General features: G+C 41.8%; 1 protein-coding gene across 1 annotated transcript in view; it reads left to right on the top strand.

Moving 5' to 3' along the window:
• Positions 1 to 5,591: 5,591 nt before the first annotated feature.
• The window catches only part of QDPR (quinoid dihydropteridine reductase), a 37,058-nt gene continuing 27,962 nt past the window's right edge, over positions 5,592 to 14,687 (top strand). Inside the window, exons 1-4 of the mRNA XM_069202278.1 lie at positions 5,592 to 5,808; positions 7,716 to 7,808; positions 8,585 to 8,681; positions 13,267 to 13,407. Coding sequence (XP_069058379.1) covers positions 5,716 to 5,808; positions 7,716 to 7,808; positions 8,585 to 8,681; positions 13,267 to 13,407 — 424 coding nt within the window. The 5' untranslated portion in view covers positions 5,592 to 5,715. The remainder of the gene's footprint in view (positions 5,809 to 7,715; positions 7,809 to 8,584; positions 8,682 to 13,266; positions 13,408 to 14,687) is intronic.

The raw sequence follows: 14,687 nt of genomic DNA on the forward strand, positions 1-14,687 counted from the left end.
GTCAATAATATATTTTCTCACCTCACCACCTTGTTAGGAATAACACATAAATTGTCCTCAGCTTATCATCCGCAAAGCAATGGAATTGTGGAGCGCCTTAATGGCCTCCTCAAGAACAAAATAAGTAAACTAAGTGTGACATTGAAGAAGAAATGGTTGTACTGCCTCCCTGTGGCACTCTTTGCTTTGAGAAATACCCCAGGATCAGATCATCATTTAACTCCCCATCAAATAGTGACAGGTAGAACAATGAGCACATATGTGCCATCAACTAGACATAAATTGGAGACTGAGAGTGCACCTGAAGTTGTACAAACTGAAATGAATGAATACATGCCTGAGCTAACCAAAGTTGCAAAGTTCTTCTCTAAACAGGTTACACGTGCAGCCAAGAAGCGCGCCAATGCAACTCCTGTAAAGGATCAACAAACACCATTACCTTTGGGAACTTTAGTATATATTCGCAATTTTGTCAGAAAGTGGAAGGACTGCAAATTCAATGGACCCTTCCCAGTGACAGAAAGCACGACTACAGCAGTGAAAGTCCAAGGCCACAAACCATGGTACCAACTCCAAGATATCCGCCTGGCCCCAACCATGCCATCCATCCCTTTGGACACCGAGCTGGAAAAAGAAGGGGGAGAACAGGAGAAGCAACTGGAGTAAAGCCTCCCTCTAAAGCTTCAATCTTAGACAATTCTTCTTTTAAGTTATGTATTTTATGTTTGTTTTTCCTCCTCGTTGCACTGATATTGCTGCTTTTAGCCCTTGGATATTTAATTTTTTTTGATCCTATATCATTTATTATACGCATGCGTAGAACTGTTGATAATGATACTGACCATCACCCTCTCCATATTGCTTTGTTTGATATCAGCACATGCACAGTATAGGCACATCCACATCCAATATCAGTTGTTATGTATACTCTCTCATCCCCCATGCTGCTGGAGTAGATAAATTGCATCTCCCTAAAGAGGTATCCCCAAACATTACACATTGTCTCCTGCACCTATTTTTATGCAGAATGAGAGCACGGCTACAGCCAACTCACGTTAGTCCTGCTACTGCACGAGTTAATACAACTAGATTTGACACCACCCCAGAAGTCCTACAAGTCCTGACAGAAAAACAAGAGATAATGGAAGAGATATCAAGAATGAAGGAAGCAGGGCAAACAATGTTTCACCCAGATTGGGAAAAATGGGTATTACGTCAAGGTATTTTTGGAAGGTCTTACCCATCATCTGAATGTAGTAACTATTTAGCTAAACCCCTGCCCCCTGATTGCGCAAGCAGGCCAGTTCTTAGTATCACAGGATCAGTATTTGCCCATGATAAATGGCATACCGAGGTCAAGTTCTCATGTAGAGCAATATCATTATGGAATGGTACCAAGACACAAGGTCCACTAAGCTTTAATAAGATAATAGGCCAGCGTCAGGAAATATGGGATGCAAACATACAGAGATATAAATGGACAGGGACTACCATACACCCTAGAATAGCAATGAAATTAACAGAGTTTTATCTTTGTTTCAGAGGGAAAGGGACAGTAAAGGTGGGGAGTAACCTCAACTGCAACATCACCACCTACAATGCTGATATGCAGGGCGGCACCTCCAGCCTGATGGATCACTACTGGATGTGTGGGGCCCGGCTCCACATGCAACTACCCCCGAACTGGAATGGCCTCTGCTCCCTAGTGACTTTGCACACACCCCCCCCGTAATACCAGGCGTGGACATCTCTCAGTTACATGACCACAACCTTGCTTCACCATTACCGGACAAAACGAGCTTCTGAGTTTCTTGGTACTGAAGTGTGGAAAGACGTTCCACAGGAACATAGACTATTTAATGATGCCCAAATCTTTTTTGGTAGCATCCTACCATTCATTCAGGCGAAAGCAACTGCACGCTGGCTGCAGATCACGCGCTTTGAATTGATGAAGACCATAAATGCAACTGAAGATGGGTTCAATTCTATCAAGGAAGAACTTCGAGCCCTTAGGCTGATGGTAATGCAACACAGACATGTACTTGATTTAATGACGGCCATGGAGGGAGGGGTGTGTAAGAAGATTGGATCGGGCTGTTGTACTTATGTGCCGGCCAATGATGCGGACAATGGGACATTAACTCAGGCCATTCAGACATTGCATGATCTACAAAAGAAAATGATCGATGAGGAGGGTGCCCCTGATGGGTGGTTCGAGGGCTGATTCGAATGGGTGCCGTTCTGGAGGTTGGGGTTGTTCAAGGCCTTGTTGCCTTTGATTGTGTTGTTGCTTTTGATGTCTCTTATTTTTCAGGTAATAATAGCATGTTGCAAAAGGATAACAGCTAAATTGGGAGGGACAGAGTAGTGGGTATGTGATGATTCCCCTAATTTCATTAGTAGATGGGAAGGTAGGAAAAGTAGTTGAATAATCAACTAGAGGGGGGAATGATGTAGGAAGAATAGGAATACATCACATACAAACAAACATAAGTTCCCAAATCCCAATACAAACATTTTAGGCTAGATAGTTGTAAACCAATGTAAGTAGTGAAAGGCTTAATACATGACATGTTAAAAAAAAAGACAGACTGTGGGTTCAATAGAAAAGGCATGTCATATTTAGGACAAACAAACACTTATTATTAAGGAAACTTATACACATGCTGCATTGTTAAGTTAGCTGTGCTGAAACACACAAGAAGCCCAAGCCACATTAGAATGAGAGTTTTTCTTTAAAGCTGCACCAACTGTTGCTCTCAAAATGTTCACTTAGCACGAACAGGGTGGAACAAAAAGGGTGTATCCTTCCTTAGCACAGGGGTCCTAAAAACCACAAGTCATTCATATTGTGGCAAGGGGAACTGTGTAAGGGTCAGATAAGTATTTGCAAGGCAGGGCTACCATGAGCAGCACGCAACATATAATCTCTTGTTGTGCAGAAAGATAGATATGGTGGATGACGTCAGAGTAACTTACCCACCCATGAGGCCAACAAGTGCAAGTGCTTCTTTCCAGAAGCACCTCATTATCTTATCTGTACTGCTTGTAGTTGCTTATGTCAATGGTGGACTCTTGACCACAGTTTTTTGTGTTTTTTACAGTATAAATGCTACTGGTGTTTGAACCAGAACTTTGAACTTCAGTCATGGCCTCTATGTTGAGATTGCCTGTTGTTCCCAGCTGAAAATCGAGTAAACCTATATTATTGTGTCAAATTGATCTGTCTTATTTTATTAACAGATTTCCCTGTAACACATTCGTAACAAAGCCCTAGAATGGATCTGTTCCTTCCTCACTGGCCAAACACAAAGGGTTACGCTTCCACTGTTCAACTCAGAACCCTCAGAGATCAGCTGCGGAGTGCCTCAGGGATACACCCTGAGCCCCACCCTCTTCAACATCTACCTGGCCCTCTTGAAGCCATCTTTCTTAATGAACAGCCAAATCAATGCTGTTTCCTCCTCCTGCTTCCATACGCGCCACCTGCTTCAAAAGATCTTCAAGTGGATCCCCACCGAATCCAGGAAAACAGTCACCCATGCGCTCATCAGCAGCAGACTTGACTACGGCAATGCACTCTACACCGGCATCATCCAGGAACTCCTAAAGAAAACACAGAACATCCAGAATGCCTCCACCAGACTCATCCTGAACATCCCACACCGCAGCCACATCACCGGCCACCTGAGAAACCTTCACTAGCTACCTATCAACAAAGGAATTACCTTCAAGCTCCTCATGCACGCCTACAAAGCCCTCAGCAATGTCGGACCTGCATACCTCAACCACTCCCTCTCCTTCTACACTCCCACCAGACATCTCCGTCCAACATGCCCTGGCCACCATCCCACAGATCTGCAAGACCACAGCTGGAGGAAGATCCTTCTCCTGCCTCACTGCGAAAGTTTGTAACTCCCTACCTCTGCACCTCAGGCAATCACCATTGCTACCGCAATTCAGGAAGGACCTCAAGATCTGGCTCTTCAACTAATCCGCAGACCCTCTGCCACTTCTCAGCGCCTTGAGACCCTCACGGGTGAGTAGTAGAGCTTTATGAGAACCCTGATTGATTGATTTCAGGAGGAAAGAAAGGGTCGCACACTGTGAAAGGAATAATGCTGCCTGGCTTACTGTCTAATTACTGAGGCTGTTGTCTCTTGCGCAGTACCTTTGGCTGAACTAGAGCCCCCCCACCTCCAGCCGACGCACACACGTGCACATGCCATATTTCATCACGGCCCCCCCACCAACAAGAAAAAAATAGCACCTGAATCGAGGCATGCAACAGACACTGATAAACCCAAAAATCTGTGCTTGGTCCATGCTTCAGACGAAAAGAGTGAAGCCGCAGGTGCTGCTCAATTAGGAGGCAGCAAATGAGTGACAAAGAAGCTCATGAATGGTAAACAACGGACGGGCTCCAAACCTCTTCTAGTAAACAATATGTCTCGCGAGCAAAAAACGCTTGCTCTAATATAGGTTAAACCTAGAATGCTCTCCCCATTGACATTAGTGGAGACAGCCATCGCAAGCACTGACATCACCCTTCTTGGAACCTCAGTATATGTGAAAATATTCAGAGGTATGCCACATTTCTTTTCTTCCAGAGTGTATTATGTTTTCCAGTAAAAGCCAATTAACCCCGTGTCGTGTGCGAGCTAGTCCTGAATTTTTGGTAATAACATTTTGTATGCCATTATTTTGAACCCCTTGTTAGCAATTACAGTTCCACGGTGCAATGTGCTGTTAACTAAGAAAACAAGCATTTACAGTGCATCGGGCCTCGCGTTTGCTCGTGTTAGAGCCGATCGGGTTGTAAACTCCTAACCCGACTTTTCAACTATCGGGCAAAAGTGCATTTATGCACGTAACCCGAAAAAGTGAAATCAAGTAGGTAAAGCGCTCGACTTCTGCCAAACGAGGTCGGGCTCGTAAATTAGTTTTAAAAAAAAGTCCACGAGCCCGATGGAAAACAGCGAGCCTCGCATGTTTTCTGTACTTGGTCGCTGCGCTCGAGGAGGGCTTGCCACTGGAAAAGGCATGACATATGCGTGCCTCGACTAATGAAAGCAAGCCGATTTAATTAGGGAAGCCCACGAACCAATAAAAAGCACTGACGTGAAGTTGACAGGGCTCGGAGCCCTTTTCTAAATACAAAAGAGTCTCCCTGCTATACGCATGCGCGAGCGCATGCAAAGCAGGCTCCACCCTAAAAAGGACCGGCTAAAGGGGTTTCACGTGTCATGGAGCCATCCAGCAGTTTACAAGCACATCGATAATTAAAAAATACAATATGTAACAGTTGTTAAAGGGTTGTCGTTTGCGTGCGTGGACTGGAGTTAATGGTCGTCCCCGTTTACGTGACTTAATAAAGGATTTTGAAGCTTTCAGCCTGAGCAAAGAAAATACGTAAAAGGTCGCCAATAAAAGAAAGTGGAAAACAACCAGACGCACACGGTGACAGAAAACCTCCCTAGGAAGCAGCCGCATGCTGAAACTGGAGCATACGTTGACCAATAAGACGAAGACGCGCAGTGACCAATCGTTAGCTGCGTGAATATACCAATCAAAGAGCGACTTACATTTGTTTCCTAGGAACTGTACAGCGGGGCCAGATGTTCTGCAAGCAGATGGACTGTGTTTAGTACTGTGCAGAGATCGCTCAGTCTGTGCGCAGTTGCCACGGCCCCTCGGAGATAACCAGAAGCCAGAATGGCAGCGGCAGAGGCTCAGAAAGTGCTTGTGTACGGCGGAAGAGGAGCTCTAGGATCTAAAATTGTCGACTATTTCAAATCGAGGAACTGGGTAAAATGCGTTTCTCTTACACACCAGTATCTATTTCCACTTCATCATAGCCACCTGCTGCATGCCCTTAGTTAGTTGAAAAGAAAAGCACGCTGCTGAGAGCCAAAATTGGAAATCTATAAAATGTTAAATGCACTTTAGATTTACTAATTTGTCATCTCTCTTCCAGTTGCAGTTGTTTTGCTGCCAGTGTTCAGCTGCAACGCCGAGTTATGATTTATCAAGTTTCTTTAAAGTCCGCTGCATTCATACGTGAATGCTTCCAATGTGCATTAGTGAAAGTAACAATGATACTTCACATTAGATATGTTTTTCTTTTGTTTGTCCTGCTCTTTTCTTTCCATGTTTTTAAAAGTAGTATTCTTTACTATTTTAGTTCAATGTGAAACTCCGTTTTCTCGTATTGCTTAAACCTTTTATGTAGGCCCCAGCATGTCCGATGTAGCACTGTATGAGTTGGCAGGTCTGTAACTGATTTCCATAGTGTGCTGCTGATAGTTTCACAGCAAGGCTCATCGACTCTCACTCTGTGGGGTGGGTCTCACAAGTTCACCCACAGCCCAACTATACACGAATATTTATTGTGAGCCTTTTCACAATAAAGGCTCTTGTGCTTCAAACTAGTCGTGTTTCTGTTACAAGTTTGACTTTTGTTCGAAATCTTCCTTAGACATTGAGATACATCTCTTGATAGTAGTAACGTGGACTTTGACTTCATCCTGGCCGCTCTAACAATGGTCGGTACATCAGGGGAGATTTACACAAACGTAACTGCAACTTGTTTTAAACGTAAAAAAATCCACTTTTTCTTTACAACTAATATATGAGACTAAATTCACTTTTAACATTTTTTACGTTTCCAAAGGGTAGCATTTACAGCACTAACTTTTAAACGTTCTTCCAAAAGAAGCATTTTACTTGCCTTGATGCCAATCATCCTTACAGCAAATATGCACCGCCTGCGTTGATATATTAAAACAGTTATATAAATACATTACACATTCAGTACACTGTAGTTCTAGTTCTGTTCAGTCTTCCATTTGAAAAGCTTTTTCTGACTTGGTAGAATTGACTTTCAAGATCATAGTAACATAAGCAATGGTTATTTTATTCCATATAAGTTTTTGTCTTACTTTTGCTCTTCCAGACAAACTGCTTAAATCTATGGTCTTTTGCTCATGCTACTAAAGGATCCATGTTACCGATATGTAGAAGATCCGTAGCTGCATAGTACAGTTGGTTGCAAATTATGTACTAAGTAGGCCTATTAATACGCCACCTTTTAAAAGCAGCTGTAGTTTAGGCTGTCTGGCAAAAGGCAGATATATGCTTTCTTGTAATGAACTCAATCACTGCAATAAACATCCTGCCGTAAATATAGAAGACAATGCTGAAATGTTAGTTATGCTGTTCCTGGTTTAAAACTCAATAATTCTGATCAGTGGATTGCCTTTCACACTGTATGTTGACCTTGGCAGAGCTACTAAGAGTTCACAACGAAACTGTAATACATACGTTTATCCTCACAGGCAAACAGGGATGTCACGATTAGCTTGTAGTAAGAAAATGTTTTTGTGTAGTCTTGGAGCATTGTGGCATGTGTGTGTTTATATATTTATTTATTTTGAGGAGTTAGTAACAATGTATAACATGATTAAAATCCCACCCATCTGAAAAATAGTCAATTAAATAATCTGTTTCCAACGACGTTCCCCTGTTGTCAAAACTAAGAACATATCTATCCATTGTTTTAGGTTGCACTGTTGGCGAATATTTCTGCACTCGAAACTGTTTGAAGGTTACATCTTTCGAGCTGTTTATCTCATTGAATCTGAGACCAAAACATGTATTTTAAGATAGGCAGTGAATATTACAAGAGTACAGACTATCTCTTTCTTGTTTTTCAGTGGGTGGCTTCCATTGACATGGTAGAAAATAAAGATGCCAGCGCTAATATCATTGTGAAAATGTCAGACTCCTTTACCGAGCAGACAGACCAGGTAACGTAATTTTATTTACAATTTGTACTGGACCGATTTTTCTTCTTTATTTATTGATTCATTATTTGCGCCACACTTATTGTCACGTGAACAGTATGGTTAATTCCTGAAAGCTGCACGCTTCAGAGAGTTACCCTAGAGTGTAATGCTTCTTTTACATCCATGCAGTAAAAGAAGTTCTCAATAGTCGCCCGTAGCTGTGCATTGACGCATGTAAACTTCCATAAGAAGAGAAGAGAATTAGGAGAATTAGGAGTGTGGAGGGCTTTTGTCTCGCAGATAATGCTCTCATAACAAGGATGACCTATTGTGTATGATATATTAAATATATTTTAATGTTTTCATCATTCACAAATATTTGAGCAATTATGTATTTTCTTTACATGAAAATATTCTGCCCAGATACTATGTAGACAGTATACTCTCTGAAAATACTGTGATCAAATGACATTTAAATGTGGTGTGGTGGCCTAAATAGAAACCATGGCTCGACTGTAGGTGGAGAGTAACTTGTTCCGTAATTGACTACATTGTATGATCCCTAGCATAGCGCCTGTTCAGTTTTTGAATCAGTCACTGAATTTACAAATACGAGGAGTATTTACATGGGGTCGGCTAAATGTCAATGTTAATTACACCCTAAATGTAAACCATACATGCACCAGCTTTGTTTAGAATTGTTGCTTAGTTCTAAAACCTACTATTTTACTGAAGCTCTAGTGTAAAATATTAATTTCCCAAAATGTTTGTATAACAGTGCTTGTAACATCTTTAAGGTGACAACAGATGTCGGGAACCTTTTAGGTGAGCAGAAGGTGGATGCCATCTTGTGTGTTGCAGGCGGATGGGCAGGTGGCTCTGCAAAAGCAAAATGTAAGTATTTTCTTAACACTATCAATATTGTGGCAGATTTCAAGAGAAAAATAGAAATGCCGATCTGAAGAATGTCTTCACTGCCGTGTGTGTGTGTGTGTGTGTGTGTGCGCGTGTGTGTGTGTGTGCGCGCGCCCTGCTGTCTATGTTTTTGTGCAGTGAAAACATGTGCATTTCCTGCTGTTCAAGGGCTGTGGCAGCATGCAGGTCAGTGTAGAAAATAGTATTGTGCACAACCAGCCTTACTTATGTGTTTGGATTCTTATGTAAATTTGAGACTATTCAGTTATAATTATGAAGTTATTATTACTGTCTCTGTGGTTGCTTTCGAAGTATTTCTCTCCAAGTCCACATCATCTTCAGAAGCAGCTACTTCACATTCAAGACCAGTAGAATAAGCATACCCGGCTGTCTTTCCAAAGAGCATAATAAATGCTCTTTTTCGCCATCACTTTGAAGACCTCTGCCGTAGCCTGTCTCCTATCAAGCATGACTTGTGGCACTCTGGATCAACTTCCAGTTAAGAAGGACACTGCGTAGTTTCCCCTTTTCCTTAAGCCTTTAGGCTAATGTTTCAATGACTGAGCGAGGTTCACCCTGATTCTGCAATGGCTATAATGTGTCAAGTGTGTGGCCTAGGTCTTTTAGGTGGCTGTACCACATAATGCTTTCAGCCACGACCAACCGTTTGTAAGATATACTTCCCTAAACATATACACCCCTTCCTGGCAACCCTGAATAGGTGCCAGGCCAATCACCAGAAGTCCCCCTATTAGAGCAGCTGACTGTTGAGGTATAGTGGGACCTACAGCTAGGCTTCTCCTGTGCTTGATGCCAGGGACACTTGTCACTGGCCACCACAGCTTCACTGGCAATGTAAACTGGAATGTGACTCTGTAAATCAATCATTTGGCTCCTAGAAAACTGTTCTTTGGTGCCCTGAAACCATACTTTTTCTGTAGGGAATCACAGTTTGGCTTTGGGTATTAGATTTTTTTTGTTGAATAAAATATTTGTAAAATCTGTGACATTTTTGCAAAATTGTCGTGGGCTAAATTCATTGAATGGTATCCTTGGAGCCCAGGGCATCTCAAAATTTGGGATAAATGGCAAACATATTGTAGCCTACTTTAACATTCAGTCTGAAAGTGAGGACTACAAACAAAGTCACATCAAGATAATGAGACCCTGAGTTTTCTGAGGATAGCCGAGAATTCTGGCACTAGAGCAACAAGTGTGTTTTGTTATTCATGATTCTAGCTAGATTTTATGCATGTCAATAAAGAGCTATTCATCTATTAAGTCTTGAGTGTGCCTTGGCTACTTAACCTGCCTACCCTTCGAGAGTCAAGGGTACACAATGAAAACTTGGTTATCCAGTTGTGGTGCACATGTATCTGAGGCCCTGAAACAAGTGCAATGGACAAAAAAAACGACTGGGCAGCATCATTGGAGGGTCCACACTCCCAAGAACTCAGTAAAATGTTATTAAAAGGTACATCATCTCAGCCAGCCAAGCCTTCTCTCGGCCACAATCAGCCCAGAGCATAGACCAGCTAAGACATTCGTTCCACACTGACATTTCCTTGGGCCCGATAATGTGTGACGAATTTTAATGAGGCCTCATTCATATTTGTGGCACTTGCATCATGCTCAAGCCTGTGTTTTAAGGTTCAGGTTCTTATAATTTCATAAAGTGCAGTGTGCCAACCAGATTATCCCACATACAATTCTGATTAGACTCAGGTCCTTACAATCTCATAAAGTGCAGTTTCCGATATAAAGTGCACCAACATTTTATTGTGTTTCATTAAGGCGAGGCAAAATTTTCTAGAATAGCATCGACCAATATAATTTTAAAATAATCAGTTATAGTGAAAAACTCTTCATACCTCTTTACTTCCTACAAGGTTCAAATTCTTACAATTTCATAAAGTGCAATGTGCCAACTGGATTTATCCCACATATGGTTCTAATTAGACTCAGGTCCTTACAATCTCCTAAAGTGCAATTTCTGATATAAAGTGCTCTACATTTAAATTCTTGCCTCGTTATAACTTGGCACAATTTTCTAAAATACCATCAACCAGTTATAGTATTTAAAACTCTTCATTCCTGTTTACTTCCTACATCATACCAGACCCTATAATTCCAATTAAAACACCTCTTAGGCTATTTAAAAATAGGCCCAATGCACAGGTCACATTTAAAAATCTCATATCAATGAGTAACCTAAGTGCTTGGTCCTGATTAATAATATTATATTAGTTAAAAATTGGTTTTAAAAACTTATTATGCACTTCTAAAAAACAGTGACAATCCAAAAGTAGGTGTTGCATAGTATATTTCTGTTGTAAGCCACATGTACATATAGCCTGAGCATCCTTAAGGAATGCTTTTACTTTGGGATCTCTATAGCCTGGATTCAGCCCAATTTGGAACTGTAACACTGAGTTTCTTAATCTTGGGTTAGGTAGAGCCTCTATATAGGGAACGTTTTCCGGATTCCTCCATCCGACAACGATAGCCTGAGTTGAAATTTTACTCTCTAAGTACTTCAGGCCTAGTTCTCTTGCTCTTTCCTTCCCTATTCTTCATAGATTAGGTTTCGAAATTTGTGCACCACACCACTGGTTGCCGGGTAAGCCTAAGAGGACATAGATCTTTTCCAACCGTCCTCTCACTTGTAGCGCCCAATGTAACTCGCTTGTTTTTATTTCTTTTTTACACAGTCTCGCAATCCTACAGTTCCCTTCATCTCTTATACTTAACCAGAACTTCAGTGTTGCTTGTAGTCCCTGGCAAGTCCATGCCGACATTTGACATTCTGCTTTTATAGCTTGTAGCATACTTGAAGGAGGCAGTGAGAGCATGCGCTTTACGCATATGCTTTCTTCTGTCTCCCAATTTAATTTCCCAGAAAATGTTAGAACTTCCACTCCATATTGAAACTGGGGACGTACCATAGCATTGAAGGCAGAAATAACTGGCTGGAAGGAAGGACCCCCATATTTATTATTGAATTGATTTAATCCCCAAACTGATGATAGAGCTTTATTTTTTAGGTGATAGTTGGCGGACAAGCTTGTGCCTCAGATTGATGTGGTTGCAGCAGATTAATTTTGGCAAGAGTGAGAAGGGTTTCGATTTGGTGGTCGCTGAGTGTCCTTGGTTAAACAGTTAGACATGGCTGAGTTGTCTGGCTTCTCCAAGTCTTAGTATCTGCATTTATCATACCCTCCTCTAATCTGAATGCCCTAGGAAGGGAAAACTCGACCTGGCCAGTCTGTGGTAAGTAAGGTATGTGCTGGCATGACCCCTACCCCGCACGTGGACTAATAAAACCTCATGACTCTGTAACTCTCTTCTAGGACTTGGTGCCTGTGTGTTGACTAGGATTGTTTATATAAATTACGGAACTGTTGTATCTAAATATTATGGCAACAATATTATCTAGGTTTTGTTGACTATCTTTGAAAGGTAAAGTGGACTGAAGAACTGGCTTAATTTTAGATTGATTTGGGTGACAAGCTCTCAGTGAGCAATTTTGCAATGGGTAGCAGGAATTTCATGGCTCTATAGTATAATTTACTCCATTTGTATGCCTTGTGATGTTTTGAAGGTGGCTGATGAATAGATAGAAAATATTTCTAATGCTGTGTGATTAGCCATTTTCGACCCAGTGCCCCAGTCCAGCTACTAGATCGATAATACATCCTCAGCAGGTTAAAGCTGCCAATTTGAAAACTCGGGGGCATATTTACAAGCCACGTGGCACAGGGCAGCGCAGCAAGTGTCCTTGTTGTGCTGCCCTCCTCCTTATGGAAAGGGAGGAAATGTACCCCATCTACAGGATACTGTGCATTTGTGTCAGTTCTCCTTGCACCAGCGCCAACGCAAGGTACCCTTATACCATGGTGTAAGGGTGTGTGCGTTGTCAGCAGGATTGCTTTTGTGCAGAAAGGGGCAAAAAAACCAATACTTGGAGGCATTTTTCTCTTTCTACGTGTGCTGCAGTCTTTCTATGTGTGCTGCAAAAGGGGAAACAAGGAGATATTTCTCCTCATTGCGCCTGCCCTGTGGATGCATACAATTTTGATGTATTCCCAGGTTTACAGATTCTTGTAAATCTGGGAATGCGTCAAAACCTGTGGGTGTTGCGTGGGAAAACCCACAGCAACACCCATGGTAAGCCTCCCTAATGCAGTGTGAGGCAATGCAGCGACTCGAGCTGCGTTGCCTTACATCATAATCTATAAGGCAATGAAAAGCAGCGTTAAAATGGCATTTCTTTGAATTGTATATATGGGCCTGCACTATGTGCCGGTGGTGCGTCATAAAAAGTATGCCCCTCAGTATGCTTCTATAAGTACGCAAATAGGCAGCTTGTGCGTAGTGTATCACACTGATTGTTTATCTCAATACAATTGGAAGTAGTGTCTTTGTGTCTATAGTGTACAAACAAGAACTCAAACCCTATGCATGGAAGTTCTCCTTTCGCTGAATTACGTTGTACTGTTTAGAGACCTAAGACAGACTTTTTGCATTGTTACGGGCAGTTTTTAATACATGATTTATTTGGCAGCCTTTTATAAGAACTGTGACCTGATGTGGAAACAGAGCGTTTGGACTTCTACAATTGCCAGCCACCTGGCCACAAAGCACCTGAAAGAAGGAGGTTTGCTGACCCTTGCAGGAGCAAAGGCTGGATTAGCAGGAACCCCAGGTAACCACACAAAGAGACAACTAAGGTTGTTCAATGCAGTATGTACGTGTTGCCGTTCATTTAAAACATGTATATCCTTTATTTTGGTGAAATTTGAATCTGCAGTTGCAGTCTATCACAAGCAAAAATTTCTAGCTTCCTGCATAACTTGCAGATGCCCATTAGATGTAACTGAACCATCCATTTACCTGCACAGCCAGTCTCTGAATCACAATCAGGAATGAATCTCTATGGTGTCTTGATCTGTTTAAATCCTCCGTGCACTAACTTGATTTGCTCTTGCATTTGTGGTCTCCTCAAAGGTGCCAATGTCTGAACGAGATTGCAGTTTGCACTTTTTTACCCTTGTGGGTACAGACTCTTTGGTGGAGCAGCAAATGCAAAGTTAACGAGCATTTGCAATGCAATAAGTCTTGCACTTGTTTGATTTAGAACTATTGGCGTTGTAAATGCATAACTGGATTTTTCTTGCCACATACATTGGTCAATCCGGTCATGTAATTTGGTCCTCTCTGCTACATAATTCCAGTGGCCCTGCATATAACAAAAGCCCTTCCATTTACCTTCTTCCTCTATCCGTAGCAAAAAATAAAAATATTGCCATTATTTATTATATTCTTTTATATTTTTATTTTGGAGTCCCTCCCCTGCAACCTAGTGTGGGGACCCAGACATGACCTAGACAGAGCATGTCATGCAGTGAGTTATGGGCAAAAATGTTTTGTAAAAGGAATGCATGGCAAAGCAATTTGGGGCAAGTTTCCAAGTGCAGCGAATATTGTATGCTCGGAACAGCCCCTAGAGGGCACCACTATAAAAATAACATTTGTTAGAAACATGGTCACATAACCATATAGTCCGCCCCTAGAGAACATAACCACGTGAAAACAGAAATGCAGAATGTAATGCAGTGTAACCATATATTTAGCCCTTAGAGGATGCAGTGCATTATACATTTTCAGGCCTATAATATTACAAGCAAGGCCCTTAGAATACAAACTACTCCCAGCTTTAAAACAAAAGTTGCAGTCATGGGAGAACTTAAAAGACACTGACTGGTGGGAGGGATTATTATTTCGAGGTCCTCCCAAACTTAGTGTGGGGACCCAGAGATGCCCTAGACCAAGAGTGAATCATGCTGAACATTTTGATGGTGGTCCCATTGTCCTAGGACCACTACACGGTGAGCTATGGGCACAAATGTTTTGTAAAAGGAATGCCCGGCAAAGTATTATGGGGCACATTTCCAAGTGCAGTGAATATTGTAGTATCTTGACTGT

Source organism: Pleurodeles waltl, chromosome 1_2 (genome assembly GCF_031143425.1).
Source record: "Pleurodeles waltl isolate 20211129_DDA chromosome 1_2, aPleWal1.hap1.20221129, whole genome shotgun sequence".
Classification (NCBI taxonomy): domain Eukaryota; kingdom Metazoa; phylum Chordata; class Amphibia; order Caudata; family Salamandridae; genus Pleurodeles; species Pleurodeles waltl.